Below are 21,651 nucleotides of genomic sequence, written 5' to 3' on the forward strand. Positions count from 1 at the left end.
TGACTGACCCGGTGCAGAAACAAGGAGCCATTGCGGGGGTGGTGTGTGCATGTGTGTGTTGTGTGAGAGAGACTCAGCTTGCTTCTCTTCTCCTAAGTTTGCAGTCGTTCTCAAAAGTTCAGTTTGTCCTCCAATTGCCTGCGTAGATCCTTCTAAGAAGAGTTGACTGGCTTTGTTAGGGTTTGAGAGAGTGGGGGGAGAGAAAGAGAGAGAAAGGGATGGAGGGAAAGAGAGAGAAACAGATAGAAAGTGAGGGGGGGAGAGAAATTGAGGGTGTAAGAGAGGTAGGGAAAGAGAGAAACAGGCAGAGAGGAAGGGAGTGAAAGAGATGGGGAAGAGAAAAAGAAATAGGGAGGGAGGGAAACAGGAAAAGAGAGGGAGGGAAAGAGAGAGAAAAAGAGGGAGGGAAAGAGAGAAATGATGTTACAAAAGTTTTTCTTTTTTATTGTTGCTAAACATAATATTTCAAAAGCGAAAAAAAATGAAGGGGCATAAAAGTGCATTTATCACATTCTTCTTAGAACAACTAACAACTTGCTTATCATTATTTTAGATAGTAAAACCTCATTATTCAGGTTGAATTTGTGATAAATAAATGGGTTTTGGGTTTCAGTTTGGGCACTCAGTCTCTAAAAGGTTCACCATCGTTGCTCTAGGTAGTATACTCCTGCTTCTTCCACTATACAAATCAGTTGCATTGTCAGAAGTTTTTGTCTGAAACCAAGATACGTCATTATCAGGAGATGAAGGCATATAATACTAAAAAAGGAATGTTTAAAACCATCAGGAATTAAATACATTGGGTTTCTTTTCAGAGCAATTGTGGAGAAAAAATTCGGATACGCCGAGTATTGATGAACTCCCCGCAGATCATCACCATTGGACTGGTCTGGGACTCGGATCACTCCGATTTGGCGGAGGATGTCATTCATAGCCTGGGCACTTGCCTTAAACTGGGTGATGTGAGTCTTAAATCTTACGGCAATATGTACATTCTTGTTTGACTGTGCTACTGTCTTTCATCTATACGTGCACGTCCATGTTTGTGTGTTCTGGATTTATTTCCAACATTTTTCCTTCAGCTTACATAGTTAGTTTTCAATAAGTAAATTTAAGTTTTAGAGAAATGCAAGAATTGTACTGAGATTATTCTTCCCTCCCTGAAGCTGTTCTTCAGAGTAACTGACGACAGAGCAAAACAATGTGAATTGTATTTGGTTGGAATGATCTGCTACTATGGAAAACATTACTCCACCTTTTTCTTTCAAACAAAGATTCGTATGTGGATGTATTTTGATGATGCACATGTTAAAGAGGTAAGAAATTTAGAGAGAAAAGAATAAAATGTTTGGCTAGACACCATGTAAATCTATCTGGATTGTTTTTAGATGAGTTGATAAACTTCCAATTATTTGCAGGCAGTTTATGGTGAAACATTCCAGATAGGTTGCATCCACTGTTTCTAAAATATCAAAATGACACAAACACATTATTTAAGAGAGTAGGGCAGGATATATGTTGTCTGCTATGTTTCATTCTGTCATGAGTTGTTACGGAAAGATAAAACAAAATAACATAGGATCCAGTATAATGCAATGATGGTAAGACAGAAACTTTTCAACTCTTCTTGGGAGAAGAAGCGAATATCATAGATCAGGCGTGTCTAGCCCATGAGCTGCGTGTGTTCCTGGACAGTTCCTAATGTGATCCCACAAGATCATAAACTTGTTAACATTATTATGTGTTTATGTGCCATATTTTTCGGACTATAAGACTCACCCCCCCCCCAAAAAAAGTGGGTGAAAATGTCTGTGCATCTTATATATCCCAACACACACACATCTGCATCCCGTTTCATCAAAAACAGCCCCATTTTTGGCAAAAATGGGATGTGTGAAAGGTTTGGAAGGCCTACAGAGTGTTCCTGGGGATGGGAGAGGGCAAAAAATGGGATGCACAGAGGATTTGGGAGGCCTGCAGACTGCTCCTGGAGGCTGAGAAGGGCAAAAAACCGGATGCATGGAGGCCAGAAACTATTTTTTTTTCTTGTTTCCTCTTCAAATCTTATATTCTGGTGCGTTTTATAGTTCACAAATACGGTATATTTTATGTTTTATACGCAGCCAAAGACAGTTCGTCTTCACTCAATACAATCCAGGCAAGCCAAAAAGTTGGATACCTGTGTCATAAATAAATAGTCTTTTATTTGCTCTTCACTTATTTTAACCTGGATGCTTTCTATAGGGTTAACTTTTAGATAACAGGGTCTTTTATCATGACCCTGGGAATACTGTGATTTGGGGGGATAGTGTGTGTGTCTGTGTGTGTGTGTGTGTGTGTACATATACTTATACATAAAAGGTAAAAGTTCCCCTCGCACATATGTGCTAGTCATTTAGGAAATGGATGTGATTCCTGCCTTAGTTCTTAGTAAGAGAAAAGGGTTTTCTTATTCATTTCGTTTTCAGCCCCTATGTATCACCACAGTATAAATGATTAGTTAGTTAATTTTGGGGCCATTGAGTCATAATGAAGTACTTGTGCACTTAATTTTAGTACTAGCTTATAGCTCTGTCAGGGAGAATTCTGTACTTTATTTTATTCTGTATAATTTATCTTTATCTTTGCCTGCTATTTCCCATAATGTTTTTATCCATCAGGTGTGCATTGTAGATAGGTTTCTGCTTACTGAATAGCACCTCTGGAGCAGTCACTCCTTTGTTACAACACACAAACTTAATATTTTTTTCCTCAAATCTATAGGTCACCTAGTAATCATCTCCAGATCCATAATTCAAAAGTGTTTCTTGTTCTTCTCTCATTTTTTTCAAGAGCTAGGTTTCATAGCCATGTGTTACCACTGGAAAGAAAATTATATTAACTATTTTATCTTCGTTATAATAGATGCATCCTTTCTTTTCATGATCTTGTCAAATCTGCATTGTCTTCTTCCATAGGAGAAATTTCAACTATGCTTTGTCCATATTTATCTATTTAATAGCATTAGAAAACAAATCTACTACCTTCCATTCTTCATTGTCACATGTGTTGTTCATGAACAATTCTGGTTGAACAATACTTTTAGCGTCATAACATTTGACATTAACCCAGATTTTTTACTTTCATTTTTAGTGTCATTATGACCAGAGGTGGTATTCAGCTGGTTCGGACCGGTTCACCTGAATCGGTAGCAGAAATCGCAAAGCGATCAGGCGTGCACTGGTCGTAACAAATGTGAAACTCACTGCTGATTATGACTACAGGTTGATGTTAATAAGGTGTCTGCAAAAACACATGAAGTGAATAAATGTATCTTTGGTTAGACATTTCAGAATTGATACATCATTTCCACATAAATTGTCCAGTACTCACGTCATCCAGAAAAAAATTGTCCGAAATATTTGTATATTTCTATTTGTTGAACATGATATAGCTCAACTCTGATCTATCCTTTCAATCTCTTTATCAACTTTATGTTGGCAGGAGGTAAATCCCACCTTGAGGAAGATGGGCGCTCTATACACATGAAATGTAAATAAATACATACATACATAAAATAAATAGGAAGAGGCAAGAACTGAAAGAACTTTACAGAACTTTCAATAGATAACTAGATTAGGAAGTTATGAAAAATAAAAATTTACACACAAACAGCTGTGCTAAGAGGTTGAATACACACAAACAAACACACACAACAGCTGTTTATCATGTACTTTTGCTCTACAAATCACAATAGGATGAAATTAATTGCTGCTGCTTGTTTTCAGACAGAGGTCCTGGAAATTGAGTCTCTCTGTAAATGCTTTCTGTAGATGCTATGCTTTGTTTTGTAGTATGTTTTGTTATTTTAAGTTCTTAATGGAATAATCTTAAAGAGCTTTTTGAAGTTCTTTATCTTAGACTAGTACTGGCCTTTAATGTAATATTTTGTTTGTATGTAATTAATATGTTATTTACAGCATAACAATTGTTTCCCATTGTCCGTTGGATTCTTGATCATCTATTTGTTAAGACCAATGTCATCGTTGTACTTAATTGTATCAAAAATGACCCCTCATTACTTTTTAACATATTTTCAGATAGGTCCTAAATGGAAAGATGTTGTTACTAAGTGCATTAAGGGTCATTACCAACCCTTGCTACTACTTTATGCAGACCCAAGAGGAACTCCAGTATCAACCCAGAATCTCTCCACACAGGATTTACCACAGTATAGCAGAACCTATTATGATAGTGAAGATTCAGGTAATCTTTTGAAGTTCCTCATGTGTTTTTTATAGTAATCAAGATATATGATATCAATATTAATGGCATTGGCAATAAGTAAAGACTTGTGAACTATCTGATATCAGAAAATGGCACAGAAAAATGGCTCTTTGCCTACCTAAAATATAGCAAATTATGCAAAAATAGCTTCATACATTCTACAGAAATTCAAACTATTTTGGGTACCATATGTATTTTGTACATACAGTGGAAAAATTATTAGAGGATTAAATATTCTAAAGACCTTTATGCTTTATTTTTCATAAACCATAATATATGGTGAAGGCTATTGAATACCTGCTAAATATCTACTTTCACTGGAAGCTTTCAGGAAGAGACTGGACAGCCATCTGTCAGAAATGGTATAGGGCCAGGATGGCGAACCTATGGCATGCGTGTCCGGACATCCAGTTTGCTCATAGGGTCGGTTTAAGCCCTCCAGAGTAGGGTCATTTTTAGTCCTCCGGAGCTTTCAGGGAAGCCTCCTGAAGGTCCCTGAAGGCTCCAGAGGACTAAAAACAGCCCTACAAGCAAACCAGAAGTCACTTCTGGTTTGCTCGTAGGGTCGTTTTTTTTGCCCTCCGGAGGCTTCAGGGAACGCTCCTGAAGGTCCCTGAAGCCTCAGGAGGGGCTCTGGGGGGAGGCTGTTTTCGCCCTCCCCAGGCTCCTATAAAGCCTCTGGAGCCTGGGAGGGCAAAAAAAGCATGCAAAAAATGGGGGGAGCGCCTGTCATGCGTGCATGCACCACTGTGCGGTTTGCGCATTGCATTATGGGTGCAGTACGCTCGCACAAGACCCCCCTGCGCTCCCCCCAGTTATGGTACGCGAGCCAAAAAGATTCGCCATCGCTGATATAGGATCTCTTGCTTGAGCAGGCAGTTGGACTAGATGACTTACAAGATCTCTTCCAACTCTGTTATTCTATGTTCTATACAATCCTTATCTGTAATGTCTGGAGATGCAAGTCTCTTTACTTCAGTCCTTCCTTCCAGCTTTGGTCTCTAAGAGAAAGATGACGGTCTCAGGGCAAATGCTGATTGTATGGATTTCTTATTTCTTCTGATAATCAGAATTGCTGGAAGTAATTCAGTATTGCTGGACAGGAAATAAATATTTTATAGTTTGACCCTTTTTCTCAAAATTACCTTCACATAACTGGCAAAGAGAATCTATCAGGTTATTTAATGTATGCATACAATAGGATGATGGAGATGGATTGCAAGATGTACACACACAAATACAACTTTTTAGTGCTCATTGAGCAACCTTTATTGTCTTAGAAATGTAAATAGAAATTAGGGTAAATGTATTTACCCTAATTATGTTAACATTTTTCTCATTTTCTCAATTCTAATGTTCACTATTTATAATAGGACGTGAACCTTCTATCTCAAGTGACACTAGAACAGATTCTTCTACAGACAGCTATCTGCATAAACATTCCCATCATGAATCTATGGTCAGCCATTTTTCTTCTGATTCTCAAGGAACTATCATTTATAATGTGGAAAATGATATGGTTTCGCAAAGCAGCAGGGACACAGGTAAACGTTTTTTAAATTTAAGGGTGAAAATCATAGAATTCATGAGTAATAAACTCACTGGGATGTTGGCACAAAACAAGCACTGAGACATATTCTTCAACATTCATTGGCAAATATTTGATTGCTGCTTCAGTGATCTTTACTGTTGGCTGCAATGACTAAGGTTAATGGAAATTAAAGTTCAGAAATATCTGAAACTTCACATGTTGGTTTCAGTTAGTTGAAAAAAAGAGAAAATACTGTTCAAATATTGTTCTTTCAGTAAGAATTCTCTTCTGTTATAGTGCTCATGTACCACCAAAAAAAGTTTTTCTTTTTCTTTTCATTCATCCTATTTAATTTAGTGTGATACAAAGAGGCAAACAAAGCACAAAAGATAAAGAGATATAGAAACTAACTCTGGCTTGTTTCTGTTTACATTATTTTATTCATGAGGATTTCTATTCTTGCTCATTGTAGAATTCTTATAATCTCCCCACATCCCAAATGATTATTCCTCATTCTCTTAAAACAGGTAGCCTTGCTGCTGTCAGGGGGGCTATATTTTTTTTAATTTTTATTTTCATTTATCACTTGTCACTTGTATTTATTAAAGTATCTGTAAGTGTTGTAAACCTGTATCTAATGTTTAAAAACATCCCTCATCTAAATTGTCTTTATATTTAATTATTGCAACTCAGTACACACAGGTACCATACTCCCTGTGAAAGTGGTAAATAGCATCCACTGACTTGCAGATATGAAAAAAATAAAACAAAATAAATAATTCAGTCAAAGAAACTCAAATTTTTCAGGAACTCTGTATTTTTGTGAGAGATGCTACACATCATTGGCAAATATTTAGGCTGAAATATTAGCTGAAATTACACACCCAATGCCTTGTTGCTAGGTAAGTTTATCTACTTATCTTCTCCAATATGCCAGTTACTAAAATTTGAAGTACAAATAGAAAAATTGTGCTAATATGAAATTCTCCTACCTGTATCAGGAATAGACCATCGTCTATTTGACCATCACAAAGAAGAACAATCAAAATAAATACCGTATTTGTTGGAGTATAAGACGCACCAGAGTATAAGACGCAACAAGGTTTTGAAGAGGCAATTTTTTTAAAAAAACTAGGCAGTAGATAGAGGGATAGAGAGAGAGAGAGAAAGAGAGAGAATACAATAGGTAGGGAGGGAGAGAGAGTAGGTAGGTAGGTAGGTAGGTAGATAAAAGGATAGGAGAGAGAAATAGAGAGAAAGAGAAATACAGTAGGTAGATAGGGAGAGAGTGTGTGTAGGTAGGTAGGTAGAGGGGGAGAGAGAGAAATACAGTAGATAGGTAGGGAGAGAGAGAGAGTAGGTAGGTAGAAAGAGGGAGCGAGAGAGAGAGGAGAGGAGAGACAATACAGTAGGGAGAGAGAGCGGGTAGGTAGATAGGTAGATGTTTCCAGGTGTATTATCCATGTGCTGGAGACGGAAATCGCTGACATTCTGCCGTACCTAAGACTTTGTTTCTGCTGGCACAGCACTGATCAATATAATCAATCAGTTAAAGAGCTTTCCAAAAGGGGGGGGGAGTTTTTGCACTCTGCAAACCTCCCAAAAACAGCCTGTTTTTTGCAAAAACGGGCCCTTTTTTTAAAAAAAGCCATGAATAGCCTGGGGGGCTTGCAGAGGGCTTCTGGGGGGAGCAAAACCAAGCAAAAAATGGTCCATTTTTTGTGAAAACTGATCCATTTTTTTGTCAAAGAAATTGTATGCATAGTCTTATGAGGGCTTATAGAGAACGAGGTTTGGGAGGCCAAAAATGCTGTATTTGGTGTATAAGACGCACCCAGATTTTCAGCCTCTTTTTGAGGAACAAAGGTGCGTTTTATACTTCAGAAAGTACGGTAAATGAAAGTAGATCGATTCTGAAAGATCTGTGGACACTACATTGTTTAGAGCAGCCTCCTCTAACTGGGATTCTGCAAAATCCTACAAGAGAGGCCACCAGATTCTATAAGAGATGTTGACTGGGAAAAAAAGGCATGCAAAAAAAGAATTCTTTGCATGCTGTTTTGTTGTGGTTGTAAACATAGTAAAGCATGGATTGTGTAGTTTAGAAGTAAATTTCTCCTTATACTACACAATTCTTTTGTAGTAGATTAGGCGAATTCCCATTTCTGGCAAGCATCAGAACAAATACCATTGATTACGTGCTAATTACTGTAAACCTGGTACCCTATTATATGTATTTGTCACTGCTGCCAGTACAATATGCAGGTGGAAACACCTAATGATTGGAAATTTTTCTCTTATCTGATACCATGCTTTCCCCTCTGCATAGTGGATGTTAAAGATAAAAAGTACTATTGGCTGAATGGCTTTACTGATATGATCCGGAGAGGTGGAAATTACACAACATTGTCATCTTTGTTGCTCTTTTTACAGAGACATCCGAACCAGAATCATCCTACCTCTGATTAGTACATATTTTGATTGCCCAGATTCAACCCATGCCCAGATGATGGTCATAAATGAACTATCTTTTGTTACAGCGCATTTTTCGGAGTATAAGATGCACCTTTTCCTTTCCAAAAAAGAGGCTGAAAATCTGGGTGCGTCTTATACACTGAATACAGTATTTTGCTTCCCGAAACCCTACCCCCTTAACCAAAATGGCTGTGCATAGCCTTTAGGAGGCTTCCAGGGTGCTCCTGGTGGCTGGGGAGGGCAGAAATGAATGAAAATGGGCCATTTTTTGCTCAATTTCCCCCCCCCCTCAGCCCCCAGGAGCACACTATAAGCCTCCTAAAGGCTATACCTTTTTTTTTTTGACAAAATACGGACCCATTTTCACAAAAAATGGGCTGTTTTTTGCTCGATTTTGGGCCACTCCACCCCGCAGGAGCATTCTACAAGCCTCCTAAAAGCTATTCGTGCCCCCTTTTTGAAGGAAAAAAAACAGGCCTGTTTTTGCAAAATGTTTTCGGGAGATCTGCAGAGTACAAAAACTTTTTTTTATTTGCCTCTTCAAAATTTTGGTGTGTCTTATACTCTGGTGCATCTTATACTCTGAAAAATACGGTAGGTTTCATGCAACAACATTGGACCCTGATGGGCCAGTTATCTGCAGTGCAGTCTATGTAACTGAAATTCATAGATACCACTTTAGTTTTAATTTTAGAATTATCATGTTTTAATATAATTTTAGTGTCTACATTCTAATTTAATATAGTTGCCTTCCAGATTAAAAAAAAATTGAGAAAGCAGGATCAGTAGTGTATCATTCTGAACAAAGGTGCAATATCCTGCTTTCAATTCCTGTAGGTTCTCTATAGAATTTATAGAAATCAATGTTAGTTTGATGAAAAACTTTTATTCTACATATAAAATAAAATGGGTTGTTTTTTAAAAAAACTAATTTTCAAACATTAACGAATAGTTTTTGTATCTAAAGTCTGTGAGAATGAACAGCATCTGTTTTAAAAAAACATTGAACTATAATTTGTAATGTGTTTTACATCTTTTCCTTCAGGTCACCTGACTGATAGTGAATGCAATCAGAGACATACTTCCAAAAAGAGTTCTCTGGCAGACCGTAAGAGAAATAACAACAGATCTAGAAAGAAGGGGGACGAAACACAGTCATCTGGATATCACAGTGAAGGTAAAAATGATTGGATTCTATTATTTGTGTTTATCAAAGTTGGGACTGGATTACTTTTTGGACTGTTATCAGTTCAGAAATTTGATGAAAACAGTCTACTGAGGATATTATATTGTTTACATAGTATTCTTTTGCTCTTAAAACATAGGAGAGACACTGAAGGAGAAACAGGTCCCCAGAACTGCTTCTAAAATCTTGAATGGTACCAGCAAACTAAGGGAATTTAAAGAGACGGTTAGCAACATGATCCACAACAGGCCTTCACAGACACATCAGGGCTCCCCTCGTGGGAAGAACCAGACTGAAATCCAGTCACTACCCAGAACTTTGACCATTCAGTCTCAAGACTGGGAAATAGACAGCAACAGTAGTGAATCAAAGTCAAGTTCTTCTAGCAAGTACCGCCCACCTTGGAGACCCAAACGAGAGCCGCTAAATATAGACAGCATCTTCAGTAAAGAAAAGAGAAAACAAGGTGGCTACACCCAACTCAGCCCCTTTGCAGAAGATGCAGGTAAAAATGGGCAAGAGAATGGAATGGAATATATATGCTTGTTTATTGAGAGTCATTGATACTATCCAAAGAAATATATTTTCTACGTATCAATAAGCAAAGAAAAAAAATTGAGCTGTCAAATGATATTTAAAGGTTAGCATTGAATATTCAATTGTGCTTTGGTATTCTGACTTTATGAAATGAAATAAATAGTAAAATAAAATAACATGGATGAGAATGTGTCTTAAAATGGTTCCAAAGGCTCTACATCTGTTTTCTTTGTGATATTTTTTGTAACTTTTTCCTAAAGTATAATCAACAAACTGTCATGTAAGCTATCAAGTCAACTATTCAATCATATATCCACATTAAAATATCCCAAAACAGATGATAGTTAAGCCTGTGTAAAAAGCCAGTGAAATAGAAACCACTGCTGGTAATTGGTTCCAACAAATCACAGAATGCTGTTTCTTCTGCAAAAATAGTGAAATTGGCTAATCCTACAAGCTTTAAAATGTATTAACTTAAAGAAAAAAACTACCTGTGAAAAAATGTTTAAAAATGCTAAGGTGATGTCTGTAAAAGGGTGGTATCTAAATTCAGTTTGGATAAATGTCTGTCTAGCAGTATATCAATTACATAAAAGATAAGAGATGTGAGGATGTTTAGAAAATATTAGAAGTAAAGTTGAACAGATTTTTGCAGGATGAGAAAAAGTGGATATACACTATGTGCACAGTTAATAGGCAAGTTGTATTTTTCAGCATTAATTTTATTATTTAACAATTACAGCACTCTGTCAATCCAAAATGTTAATAAACCTCAAACCTGAATATTTAAGAAAGGGAAAATGAGGTTTTGGCTTTCTTGGAAGAATATCTATCTGTGCACAATTATTGGGCATCTATTAGTGTGCAGAAGTATTATGCAACTGAATGAAAAATCATTTGTATTTTCATCTGTTAAATTGAGAATAATAAACAACTCAAAAAGTACAAATAAACATTTCTGACAGTTCACAAAAATAACTAGTGACCAATATAGCCACCCCTCTTTTCAGTAACAGTCATAATATTTCCATTCATGAAGTCTGTCAGTTTCTTGATCTGTTGATAATCAACTTTTTGTGCAGCAGCAACCACAGCCTCTCAGACACTCTTCAGAGAGGTGGACTTTTCCTTCACTGTGAATCTCCCATTTAAGAAGGGCCGACAAGTTCTCAATAGGGTGTAGGTCAGGTGAAGAAGGGAGTCATGTCATTATTCTTTCACCTTTAAGGCCTTTACTGGCTAGCCACGCAGTGGAATATTCGATGCCTGCGATGGAGCATTGTTCTGCATAAAAATCGTAGTCTTCTTGAAAGATGCAGACTTTTTCCTGTACCACTGCTTGAAGAAAATGTCTTCTAAAAACTGGCAATAGGTTTGGAAGTTCATTTTGAGTCCATCTTCAACCCCAAAAGGTCCAACTAGTTTTTTAATAATACCAGCCCATACTCCATCTCCATTTTGCTGACATCTTGAGTTGAAGTGGACCTCTGTGCCCATTGCTGATTCAACCACAGGCCCATCCATCTGGGTGTCAAGAGTCACTCTCATCTCATCAGTCAATAAAACCTTTGACAAATCTGTCTTCAGATATTTCTTCGTTCAGTTTTGCCATTTCAACTTATGTCCTGTTCAGTGGTGGTCAGGTTTCAGCCTTCTTTACCTTGGTCATGTCTCTAAGCACTGAACATCTTGTATTTCTGGGCACTCCAGGTAGGCTGCAGTTCTGGAATATGACAGCACTGGAGGATAATTTGATTCTTCTCAAATCTTTGGCAGTTAATGGGCTTTTTTTTCTCAACATGTTTCTTGCAACCTTGTTGACTCTTTGTAACAAAACATTTGATGGTTCTGTGATCACTCCCTAATATCTTAGCAATTTCAAAAATGCTACATCCCCCTGAAAGACTTTTTACAATTTTTTACTTTTCAGAGTCAGTTAAATCTCTTTTTGGCCCATTTTGCCTGAGGAAAAGAAACACACCTTGATATAGAGTGTTGATCTCCTTAGGACACATTACACAAATACACATCACTCAATATGCTTATATCCTCTAAGCATATACAGCTTGGAGGTGGAAATGTGCATTAAAATGATATGGTTGAAATACTCACTTGCCTAATAATTGTGTGCACTGTGTATAGCATTGGAAGAGATTTAAATCTGTATTTTGATTCAGCAATTTTATTATGCAAAACTAAGTAGTTATACTCACATTATCACACAAAATAAAAAAATAAGTGAGCTACATTATAGCCTAACATTACTGTGAATCTAATTATGGATTTAAGGTGGAATTTAAAATGGGCAGAATAGTACCAGTTTTATGGGCAAACATGTGTTTATTCAATTAATTTATAGCCTTCCTTTCTGTCAGAAACTCAAAGAATGGCAAATTTAACATTCTTCCTTCAGCACTCCTCCAGGGCAGGTATAAGAGAACACCAATAGCAGAACGGGTTTGTATATGTGATAAAGGAAAAGTGGAAGATATCTCACATGTTCTATTACACTGTGAGCTCTACAGAGTTTGTAGGTCTGCACATATTCTCCCCTTATTAGAGAAATTGTCAGGGAGGGCAGACAATTTTTATGTAGACTTTCTCCTCCAGGACACAAACCCGACTACCATGTATGCAGTGGCAAAGTTCTGTGTTGCTGAAATGTCCACAAGAAAAAAAATCGTCATAGAAGTATATTTGTCATCTTGTACCAATTATTTGGACATATCTCTAACAATTTCTGGACCATTGTATTTACTCCCATACTTATCAGCTTTGCACCCAAGTAAACCAGGGAGTGACCTGAACAATTTGAGAACATGTATGTTATTATCCACTTTTAACGTCAATACTTTTTAATTATATTTTAATGTCAGTACTTTTAACATATGGTAAAAGGTAATGTGTATTGCTGGTCTTTGACCATAATAAAGATTTATACTTATTATACAAGGAATATATGTAGAACTCCCTCCTACAATTTAACTCACAACATCAACCTTGTGAGGTAAATTGGCTGATACCATGTTTCCCCAAAAATAAGACCCAAGGACATTGTCTGACAGCAGCTGCAGCCCACTTGCCCCTTGGCGCACTCTGGGACTGCACAGACTGTGCAGTGCGGATGAGTTGATTATCTGTCCAAGAAGACGGTGGCAGAGGTGCGGGGTGAGACACGCAACCCAGATGCGTTGCACGGGCTGTGGGAAAACCTCCAGCGGTGGGCTGGAGTGAGCAGTCGGCTGCGGGAGGCTCATCTTCGTACAGTGGCATCAGCAGCAGATGGAGGCAGAGGTGCAGGGGGAAGGCAGGCGATCTCGACATGCCACGCGTGCTGCAGGCAAGCCAAAAGATAATGGGACAGAGTGGGCAGGCTTGCCTGCAGCCCACGCAGTGCATCCTATTCACGTGCCTCTGCCTCCGTCTGCTGCTAGTGCCACTGTAAGAAGACGATCTTCATGCGGTCAAATGCCTGCTCCAGCCCACCGACTCTCAGTTGTTTTCAGCCGATGCAGTGCCTTCAGATCATGTTCCTCCGCCCACATCTGCCTGTTGCTTGAACAGGTAATTAACTCACCTGCGCTATGCAGGCTGCGGTTGCTATCAGCCCCTGTGCCATCGCCACCTCTGATGCTGGCCTGGCTGATGATGACCTTAACTAGAGCTTATTTTGGGGAAAGGAGCATACTAAAAAATCAAGCAAGGGCTTATTTTTGAGATGGATCTTCTTTTTGGGGAAATCAGTAAAAGTGACAGTGAGCTTCTGGAGCTGAAATTTGCGCTACCAGAAACTGAACTGTATTGAAATACTAAGTGAAAGAATTACATTTACCTTTTCTTTCATATAAATATTGTCAGCCAAAGAATTTATAAAAGATGATCTGAAGGAGCCAACATGTGAAACAAGATCAAGGCGGTCCAACAGGTATAAGCACTGGACTTTAGGGCGTGGTGCACATCAAAGGATGGATCAACATCCTCGTCTGATTCAAAGGATGGAATCTGGGTATGAAAGCAGTGATCGCAATAGCAACAGTCCAGTCAGTCTGGATATGCCTTTGTCAGAGAGCTCAAATACCTCTAGGTATGTTTCATTAAAATATATTTTAATTATTCTAACATTGTTCTTAAGTATCTTAATATATTATTTTATTGTGAAATGGGAAATTATTAGGAACTACCGGGTTTCACCCAAAATAAGCCCTAGCCCAATTTTCATGTCTGTGCCAAATATAAGCCTTAGCCCCTAAAGTAAGCCCTACTTAAGAGCCTGTGCAGCTAGTCAGCCCCCATTCTGTCCGTGTTGGTTGCTGCCAACACAAGGTGGGTGGGTAGGTGCCACAGCCACAAAGCAAGGTGGGGGGAGGATGAAACAAGGCAGTGTGGGGAGGGGGGGGCTGGAGGATGAAACAAGGCAATGGAGGGGTAGAGGACAAAATAAGGTGGGGGTGGAGAACGATGCTTCTCCTTGCTCACCGCCACATCAAAGCAGGAGGCTGAATGACACACCGATGCTGCGGCCACTAAACGAAGGGGTGGAGGATGAAGCTTTCTTCGCCATGCAGCCAACCTTGGATGGGCAGCCTTCTATAGTGGCTATAAAAAGTGTAAAATACCTAGGAAATTCACAGAGTTTTGACGTGAAAAGAAAATCAGACCAAAGAAAGATAAATTACTTCAGAATTTTTCCCATCTTTAACATAACATAAGTTGTAGAATTCAATAGAACAGGACAACTCGCTGCAGTACAAGAATTACCATATTTTTCGGAGTATAAAACGCACCAGATTATAAGACACCCAGGTTTTGAAGAAGCAATTTTTTTAAAAAAAAAATAGGTAGGTAGATAGAGGGATGGAGAGAAATACAGTAGGTAGATAGGGAGAGAGAAAGAATAGGTAGGTAGGTAGGTAGGTAGGTAGGTAGGTAGGTAGGTAGATAAAGGGGGGGAGAGAGAAATAGAGAGAGAGAAATACAGTAGTTAGGGAGGGAGGGAGAGAGTGTAGATAGGTAGGTAGAGTTTCAATGCTTTAGAGTTTCTTTTTGTACCCTTCTCCTGACTGATAGCTTCCAACTATGTAAACTCTTCTCAGATCATGGCTTTTTCTGTAAGCGGCGAGTAAATATCAGAAAAATCTTACTAGAACAGCTGAACTTTTATGGGCTTCAACAGAATCATTTTGATTGAGGGCAAATGTGTACTGACTACTCTTTAACATCAATTTGAATGTAATTAATTCTGATTAAACCACATCTCTACTTATAAGATGCTGTGCATATTATATTGTTATTGTGAGTTTTTATTTTCCCCCCTAAAAGATTTCAGTTTGTTTTTCAGTTGAATTCTACAGATTATATTATGTTAAAAATGAAGAGAGTCTGAAGAGTTTTATCTTGATCTAAGTTTTTTACATCTCAAAAACCTGGCATTTTAATGTTTAGACTTTTTATACCCACTTTATCTATTAAATTTCATGAACAGAAGATCTTGGCACTTATAAATAGCATTGGAACTGTAAAATTTACTAATGTTAGCTTTCTTCTCAGTGAATCTGACGCCACTCTTAGAGGATTTTAAGTCAATCTGGTTAAAAGAGTTATTGACAAGTTTCACTCCATGTGCCTTTGAGATGTATGGACCTTAACTGCCTAAATTCTTAGCAATGGCTATGTTAGTTGGGGAATTCTGGCAGTCGACATTCACACATCACAAAGTCATCCAGTTTGGGAAACAGTGACCTATGAGAATTTATAAAAGAACAATAATGTCAACAGCACCTGCATTAAAAAAATAGGGGATATTTGATTAATATAAAGCAAAAACATAATAAACCAGAACTAAGAAACCCATTAAATGAAGGCACTATGGTCAAATTAAGACAACAAATGTAGCATTGAAAAAGCCAGAAATAAAATGGATGCTATCTATTGATGCTATCCAACTGAACTCCAGGAGATGACAGTCGCTTGCCATACGTATAGAATATGTATATTTTAGCACCAAAATTTGGAGATATTATTGTCCCTGGCCAGTAGCTAAAATAAGAAATCATCTCACTTATTAGTCGGATAGTCAACCAACTTTTTAGTTGGATTTGGTGTTGACTTGCCATAGTCCATTTCTTTCTTCAGTTCTCTTTAAGAAGAAAGCAGTTATTGAGTGCTCAAGAATGCTCCTTTTGTTCATTTTCATAAGATTGAATGTGGAGAGCAAATGAGCTATGGCAGCCAGTCTGTTTAAGAATTTCTCATGTAAGTTGAAGCTTGTGGAAGATTTATTTGTCTAGAGCAGGGGTGTCCAAACTTGGGAACATGGCATGGCTGGCTGGGGAATTCTAGGAGTTGAAGTCCACAAGTCTTAAAGTTCCCAAGTTTGGACACCCCTGGTCTAGAGGAATAGACCAAATTATGTCTTGAATGAAGGAGAATATAAGTGTCCCAGGATAATGTTACAGGATCCAATCTGGGACTGGATCACCGGGACCAGAGATTTGTCTTCTGAGCTTTTGGACTCGTGCTGGAACCCATCCTCAGGGAACTTCTCTCTAGCAAAGTATGTGCTTTGGGCTATTCTGTGTGTGGTATTTATATGGTGCCTGATTGTGTGTGGGTTTTTAGTTGTTGATTGGGGTGTTGATGGCTGGCTATGAAGATCTTGGTTGTTGTTTCCTTGTGCCTATTGAGGGTGGTGGTAATGCAAGCACTCTGTGCAAGAAATGGGTGCTCTTCCCAAAGAACTTGGTTGGCAGAGCAAACCAGAGGCCAAGGATCATTTCAAAGGGAGAAATTACTATGACTCCTTGAATAATCTCTTAGGATGCTACAGGAGCAGATCCTTGGAAAGTCTTTTTTTCTGGCTGTTCTTCATTTATTTATGGTCTCACAGTGAATCAGAATTTCCCCTCTATGAAAGTAAAATACTATTATCTACTCTCAGTATTACTCTTTATTATAAGATATGAATAATGGAAGTTTAGAGCTTTTTTTATAAGCACAGAGGTTTGTAATTAAACTTTTGTTTATATAAAGGAGAAACTATTTGGTACAGCTATATATTTTACTGAAGTAATTTAAGGATTTTTTCATATATTAGTGGTAAGAGTTTTTCTTACCCATGGCAGTAAGAGACTTTGGTAAATACAGGTAGTCCTTGACTTACAAAAGTTCATTTAGTGGCCATTTAAAGTTACAACAGCACTGAAAAAGTGACTTATGACCATGTTGTAAGTGTGAAAAATGGTCATAAGTCACTTTGTAAGTGAATCTGGATTATCAATTGATTTTACTTATCAAAAAGTTATCACATGACCTTGGGACACAGCAATGGTCGTAAGTATGAAGCAGTTACCAAGCATCTGAATTTTGATCACATGATGATGGAGATTGGCGACCAACCATTGCAATATCTGAGAATCCAATTTCTACATTATGTAATTATTTTCAGAAATATGTTCAAAATTTATGATGCACTTTTAATCTGTAATAAAGAAAAGGTGTTCTCAAATGTATGCCCATATAGTTGGTTTTAACTACTTAGGTAGCTTTTTCTTTAACTATTACACTGCCACATTTTACCTCTACAAGAAATTATTTTCTCATTTCATTTTTCTCTGAGAAATATTGGTGATTTAATCTAAATTGACACTTTTATATAAATATGCAACCCAAAAATTTATTGATTCTCTTAAAATATATAGAAAGATAGAGTGATCATACACTGTCTCACAGCTGCCATCTCTATGCCAAATTAATTTCAACACCATAGTTGACAGGAGTTCCAGTCGGCATTCACTGTGGATAATTTTTGTAAGCTCCTAAGTTCAGGCCACTGAAGGGTAGGAATCATTATTTCTTTAATCATATATCTATTATACATCCAAAAGTCCTATGGAACTTGCTTTGGAAAAAAATACATGTTGGATTATGATACAAATGTTTAATTTTTCAAAATAATGTAATTCAGTAGTAAGTTTAGGACTTTTACTGCTCCTTTACAAAGAGAAGTGAAAATGTTTCATGAGGAAATAAAAGGTTTTTTTCTTCTCTTTTTAAAGGGATTATCATATCAAACGAACTGGAGATGTTATTCCTGCCTGGCATAATATTCCAAAATCACATAGCAGTAGCATCTTGGAAGTAGAGTCTGACTCGTCTAAAACCTGCAGGATAAAAAATAAATACTCCTTTGGTAATGGTAAGGTGTCATTGTCCAAATACTTGCAATCCATACTATGATTTCCTCTTTTTTGTTTAGGTCATTTTCCTTTGTTCACAGAAGGAAGGAGATAGCATCTGATTAAGAAAGGCACCCTGAATGTATTGTGGATAGCCCAATACAAACTCAGTGTGTACCAACAAAAAAGTTAAAGCCTATGTTAGTAATCATTAGGAAACTACCATTATCTACTCATAAGACCGAACTTTATGAAAACCCATATAGTGCACTTTAAACCCTGTAATTGCAAACCAACAAAATATAACAATGCAGGTAGTCTGTACCATTTATTTACAATCACTATTGGGACCATAATTTCCACTGCTAACTGATGCAATTGCAAAGTGAGTTACACCTGATTTTATGTAATTTTTGCCATAATTAAACGAATCACCATGATATGGATATTAAGTGAATCCAGCTTCCCAATTGCTTGTAAGAAGCCCTTGGGAAGATTGCAAATGGTTTCCCCAAGATGCTGCAAACATAGTAAATAAATGCAAGTGCCCAAATTTTGATCACAGGCTCATAGGAGGGCAGGCGAGTGGGCCCTCCAGAGCACCGTACCAGAACGATACCTGGTGCTCCTGGCAGGCACCAGTACACCAGTACCAGGGCATACCGGTTGTAACTCACCACTAGAACTAGATCAGTTCCCTTATGAGAAATGCCAATACCATTTGGAACTTTTTAGATGAGAAAGAAGCAACATAAACAACAGCAGTTTATATGATGTATTGCGCATGTGCGCTCGCACACAAAACACACACACAGAATGTATGGCTGAATATCTGTAACCATTGCAAGCCCAACCAGTAGACATTCTATAGACTTTTTACTTCCTCCATAAACTTTTCATTGGAAACTATTGTTTGACTCAAAATTTCTATTAGCTACAGTTCATTTAATGAAACTAGCCCAGAAGAAGCACAGAAAACTATAAAAGTAAATAATGTAGTAAATAAATATAATATAAGATGAAACATTTTGGGTTCCCCCCCCCCCCCTAAAGGTGGGGAGATACTTGTTTCTTCCAAGAGTGAATTAGATGAATTACAAGAAGAAGTAGCAAGAAGGGTCCAGGAGCAAGACTTCCAGAGGAAGCAGGAAAAGGAACTAGAGGCAGCCTTGGGCTTTAATCCCCACCCAAGCAGATTCATGGATCTGGATGAACTGCAAAATCAAGGTAATGTGTGTGTCGGATAATATGTGCTTGGAAAAATGATAATAGATACTATACTAATCTGTTATGTATTCAGAAAAAACATGAACTGTAAAAAAAATCATAAAGAATAGTTTTTTGCCATTAGGTATTAAAGCAAAGCAACAAAAAAAGCACTAGTAGAAGAAAAAAAGAAAAGAAAAAAAGCAATTCAAAATAAAAGAATTGCAGATATGTATAAGGGCCTCTCATATATGTAGATATGCATGTAAAATTTATTTAACAGTTATAGAATTTCATTGGAATTATCCATAAGATGATCAAAGGCCTGGGCATACTAAAACATATCAATAACGCCTGCAGGTTTTGGGTTTGGCTAGTTTAAAGAAAAGAAGAATTAGGGCAACATGATAGTTGTATTCAAGTATTTGAGGGGCTGCCACAAAGAAGAGGGGGTCAAATTATTCTACAAAGTACTGGAGGGCAGGGCAAGAGACGATGCAAACTAATGAAGGAGAGAAGCAACCTGGAATTAAGGAGAAACTTCCTAACGGTGAGGACAATTAACCAGTGAAACAGCTTGCCACCAGAAGTTGTGGGTGCTCCATCACTGGAGGTTTTTAAGAAGAGACTAAAACAGTGATGACGAACCTTTTTCTTATGGCATGCAAAATTGTGTGCATGCACTATTGTGCACATACGCATGCCCATACCAATTTAATCCTCCTACCCCACCTGCACATAGTCTTTCTTTAAGTTTTTCAAAGGGTGCCCACTCAGATCTTTCACTCATACCTTCCACATGATCTGTCCTTCTCAATATCTGTTTCTACACTGCCTCCGCTCCCGCCACCAAATCGCTGCTTCTCCTCTTGGAGACTCATCATCATCTGATGTAGTTCGTATTTCTCAAAATCACGGAGAGTCAAACAAATGCCAAATTCCTTTTAGGCTATTTCCACCGATACTTCACACTGTTTTACCATTTTTCTCTTCCTTCTCCATTTGAACAGTCAGGTTGTCATGCCTCCAGATCTGCCATAGAGGCGGATTTCTTTCATGTCAGATCTGAGGGGTTGTAATGGGAGATCACACTTCTTTCCGTTACCTCCGAGGTCACCCAGCTACACCGCAGATCCCTCCAGGATCCAACTTCACTCCATAAGGGCCTCCAAACACAAAAAATTGGGCAAACTAAATGGAGCCCCGTTTGTTTGCTCCGTACCGGCACGACTTCCATCAGAAGCCTCAATGATAGTGTTTTGAATCTAGTAATGCATTTCCAGTGCCTTTGCATTTTACAGCACCTACAGAGCTTCTGAGTCTGCATATTTTATTAACTTACTTTATTCATGTCAAATTATAGACATATAATGATCAACACTGAGTTAATAAAATAAGTATAAAATAGATCATAGAAATATAACATATGTAAAAAGTAACTAAAAGAAATAGGATTAAAACTGAATGACTTTTATTAACTTAATTTGGATATTATCAATGTAGGGGAGACCACAGTTAAGCTCTCTGTCCAGAAAAAATCCCTGCTTTTTCATGAGCCTTAGTTTATAGGTCTATAGAGCCTTAGTCTATAAGTTCTATATGCTATAGATGCCACTTAGAAATCTAAAGTGAATGGAATCATAGGATTGAAAGAGACTTCAGAAGTCTTACAGTTCAACCCTTGTGAAAGACAAGAATAATTAGACCATTGCAAAGGCTCGTCCAATCTTTATTTAAAGCCTTCAGTGATGAGCAACCACAACTTCAGGAAGCAGGCTGTTCCACTATTTAATACGTAGCTGTAACAGTCAGAAGATTCCTTCTTATTTCAAGTTTCAATTTCTCTCTACAAAGTTTCCATTCACTGGTTCTAGTCTGCATATCAATGAAGAATAAATACATACCAAGGTGGGATTGAAATAATTTAACAACCGGTTCTCTGCCCTAATGACCAGTTGGATAGGCATGGCTGGGTGGTCATGTGACTGGGTGGGCGTGGCCAATTCACAAGGGGCACTTTGCCTCACCCAGCCTCTCCTAATCGTGGGGATGCTCAAAATGGTTGTAAGTGTGAAAATGGTCATAAGTCACTTTTTTCAGTGCCATTGTAACTGGCTCCGGCTAGTCTGGGTGTACTACCAAGAATCATTAAGGGTGTTACAATGTAATAAGGCTAAACCCCGAGAGGCAGTTTCTGAAAATACTTAAACAGGGCAATAAAGATAAGAATTAGGATTAGACTAGAAACAACACAGAGGCACACCAAAATGTTTCCT

At 37.8% G+C, this 21,651-nt stretch overlaps 1 protein-coding gene across 1 annotated transcript in view; it reads left to right on the forward strand.

Annotated features, from left to right (window-relative positions):
- USP54 (ubiquitin specific peptidase 54) overlaps window positions 1-21,651 on the forward strand; it is a 108,978-nt gene that overhangs the window by 60,890 nt on the left and 26,437 nt on the right. The window contains 9 exon segments of the mRNA XM_032231577.1: window positions 816-962; window positions 1,167-1,316; window positions 4,080-4,245; window positions 5,640-5,810; window positions 9,318-9,449; window positions 9,598-9,963; window positions 13,854-14,079; window positions 18,050-18,189; window positions 19,223-19,396. Of these exon segments, the coding sequence (XP_032087468.1) occupies window positions 816-962; window positions 1,167-1,316; window positions 4,080-4,245; window positions 5,640-5,810; window positions 9,318-9,449; window positions 9,598-9,963; window positions 13,854-14,079; window positions 18,050-18,189; window positions 19,223-19,396 (1,672 nt within the window).

Source organism: Thamnophis elegans, chromosome 15, assembly GCF_009769535.1.
Source record: "Thamnophis elegans isolate rThaEle1 chromosome 15, rThaEle1.pri, whole genome shotgun sequence".
NCBI classification, from domain to species: domain Eukaryota; kingdom Metazoa; phylum Chordata; class Lepidosauria; order Squamata; family Colubridae; genus Thamnophis; species Thamnophis elegans.